Source organism: Alligator sinensis, unplaced genomic scaffold (assembly GCF_000455745.1).
Source record: "Alligator sinensis unplaced genomic scaffold, ASM45574v1 scaffold859_1, whole genome shotgun sequence".
NCBI classification, from domain to species: domain Eukaryota; kingdom Metazoa; phylum Chordata; order Crocodylia; family Alligatoridae; genus Alligator; species Alligator sinensis.
This window is the reverse complement of record NW_005842656.1, coordinates 13,289-15,846: the sequence shown is the minus strand read 5'-3', so window position 1 is coordinate 15,846 and position 2,558 is coordinate 13,289. Positions and strand designations below refer to the sequence as shown.

General features: G+C 56.9%; 1 protein-coding gene across 1 annotated transcript in view; it reads right to left on the bottom strand.

Annotated features, from left to right (window-relative positions):
- Positions 1–2,558, bottom strand: part of LOC102378894 (cytochrome c oxidase assembly protein COX15 homolog) — a gene marked incomplete at its 5' end in the record, with an annotated part of 4,244 nt that overhangs the window by 739 nt on the left and 947 nt on the right. Inside the window, 3 exons of the mRNA XM_025215611.1 lie at positions 881–1,042; positions 1,374–1,455; positions 2,423–2,558. Coding sequence (XP_025071396.1) covers positions 881–1,042; positions 1,374–1,455; positions 2,423–2,558 — 380 coding nt within the window. The remainder of the gene's footprint in view (positions 1–880; positions 1,043–1,373; positions 1,456–2,422) is intronic.

The following is a 2,558-nucleotide window of genomic DNA, read 5'->3' as shown; positions in this document are numbered from 1 at the left end:
GAAAGAGCAGGTTTGAAACAGGCTGGGGTTGAATTTGGTCCAAGGCAAATTCAAATTCAGATTCTTTTGCCTGCATCTCTCAAGCTCGCGGACAACCATGAGCTGCAGGACTGAGAGCAGCTGGCATCAGATGCAGACCCGACCACCGTGTGCTCAGACAGGGCCAACAGCCGAGCGGTGCCGGACAAGCACCGGAGCACCTTTCCAGACCAAGCCAGGCCTCATTTCCTGCTCACGTCTCGTCTCTCCCCAGCACCAGGGATTACTCTTGTGCTCCCCTTGTTTTACTCTGGGATCTACCAATGAAATCTGTCACCTGAGAATTCGACCTACTTGCTCTTCGCTTCTCATCCCTGGATCAAAGATATTCCATAAAAACAGACCACAGTGGGGTACCAGACAACCACGTGGCTGGGTTAATGTTTGTGCAGACGGCTGCAGATATGAAGTGCTCCAAGTGTTGAGGAATTCACCACAGACCCCGTGAAGCCCCAGATCTTGTGTGGCAGCTTTCCAGGGTGCTTTTTATCCAGCATCCTTAGACACTACACAGGGAGGCCGGGATCCTTATTTCTATTTCACAGAGGGAAGGGCTCCCTGTCACCAAGAGGAGGGCAGCCAGGTGGGAGGAGAGAGCACCCTCCCTTCATGGAGGGAGAAGAGAAGTCTTCTTAGGGGAGTCAGAGTTAAGAAACTGCACAGCCCCTTGGAGGAACAGGCTGGGGACAGGTGCCGAGGTTTTTAGAAGGGGATGCCCTGAAGTTCATGTCTGCTGCCCAAGGAAGGCAGCTGCAGCAGGGGCAGTCTGACTTTGGGAAGCACCTGAAGGGAAAGCCCCAACAGAACAGCAAGGTCCTCAGAACAGGAGCATGGGGGGTGACACTCACCAGTATCCTGTGATCAAACTGGACAGTTGTGGGATTCTCAAAGACGTTCTTCAGCATGGGGGAGAAAGAGAGGAGATCGTCTGGGATCCAGCGGTCCCCCATTTTGGGGAAGGAGTTGTAAACCAGGCCAGCATCCAGGCCTGCCACAAAGGCACCTGCAATTCCAGGGCGGAGTGAGGGGCCGACTTACACAGACCAGAGGTGACAGCAGGCTGACTGCTGGAGCGCAGGCAACGCGGAGTTGGAAGAGAGAAGTGTACAGCCTGCTTGGGATTTTTTCTTACAGGGTGATGTGGGCATGATCACACAATGGAGCTGTTGCATTCTGTCCTGCAGCAGGATTGATCCTGGCTGTCTGTGCCCGAGGAGCTCAGACACTTACTCATGTCCCAGGACCTGGACACAGTGACAGTCCTTGGGGTTCTACCATTTCTCACCACCCACGTGGGGCACGGGGAGGCTACCACACAACGGGAGAGGCCATACCTGAGAGAGCGGTGAGGAAGATGAGGCCTGTGGTCCCGTGAGCAAAATGTCTCAGGCGGAGCAACTGACGGGTTTCAGGTAACTGCAAAACACGTGCCAGGAAACTGGTTGTGGCAACTCCCCACAGGCCCTGCTAGAGCCTGAAGCACGATTCCTGAGGTGGGGGCTGCCTGCGCCAGGTAAGGAAAGTCCTGTCTGCCCTCCCTCCTCCTCCCCCTCAAGTACAGGTATGGACAGAGGGAGCAAGACAGGCTCTGACGTCAGTGCTCGACGGGGGATTCTTGGGACCCGAGAGTGTGACGATGATCCACTGCAGGCATTGCTGTGCCTGAAGCGGGAGCTGCCTGAGAGGCGCCAGTGGCCTCACTGGGAGTGGTGCTCTGGCTAGGGTGCAAGGCAGCTTATGTTAACGTGCAAACAAAAGAGTCCACTGCCTGGCCCCCAAATCGCACCATCCTCGCATCAGGCAGATGAGGAGAGTCCCTGCCACAGCCTGGAGGGAGCAGGGGGCCCCTGCAGGTTCAACCCTTCATCTAAGACAGAAAGCGTCAGACAGGGCAGGAGACACCTCCAGCCAGGTCACAGCAGCAGAGACTCGGGACCTGCCCCTTCCCCACCAGACACACGGGGTTAGAGATTAGGAGAGACCCGTTCTGTGCTCAGAGAGGAATCTGAATGCCGCTCACAGAACACGCTGCTCGGGTTATTGGGCCACAACACAAAGCAGGAACCAGCCCCAGCGGACACGGCAGGGGCCGTGCTGCATGTATGGAGGGAGAGGGGTTAGGTGCTGTTGCTGGTCAGGACAGATTGGGACACAAGGCACAGTCCTCAAACGAACCACCCTCAGCAGGTCCTTCCACAGAGCAGAGCGTGTGGCCAGGTACTTGGTTAAAGGTGAGCCAGAAGCAGAGGTTGGCACCGCACCAGCGCCCCTCAGCCTCTTTTCCTTCCTGTTTCTCAGGGAAACGCGCCTTCTGAGAAGCCGAGACCCCTTCCCCATCCCTCCACCTCCGTGCACTTGAGCTCTGCGCGTGGATGCTTCTCACCTCGTGTCGCGAGAGCAGCAGGGAGAGCCCACTCCACAGGCTGGCTGCGTACAGAACGAGTGCAGAGCCCAGGTGAGCAGCTAGACGGTACTGGCTGACCCGGGGGATGTCGTGAGACTCCGGCTTCTCTTCCAAA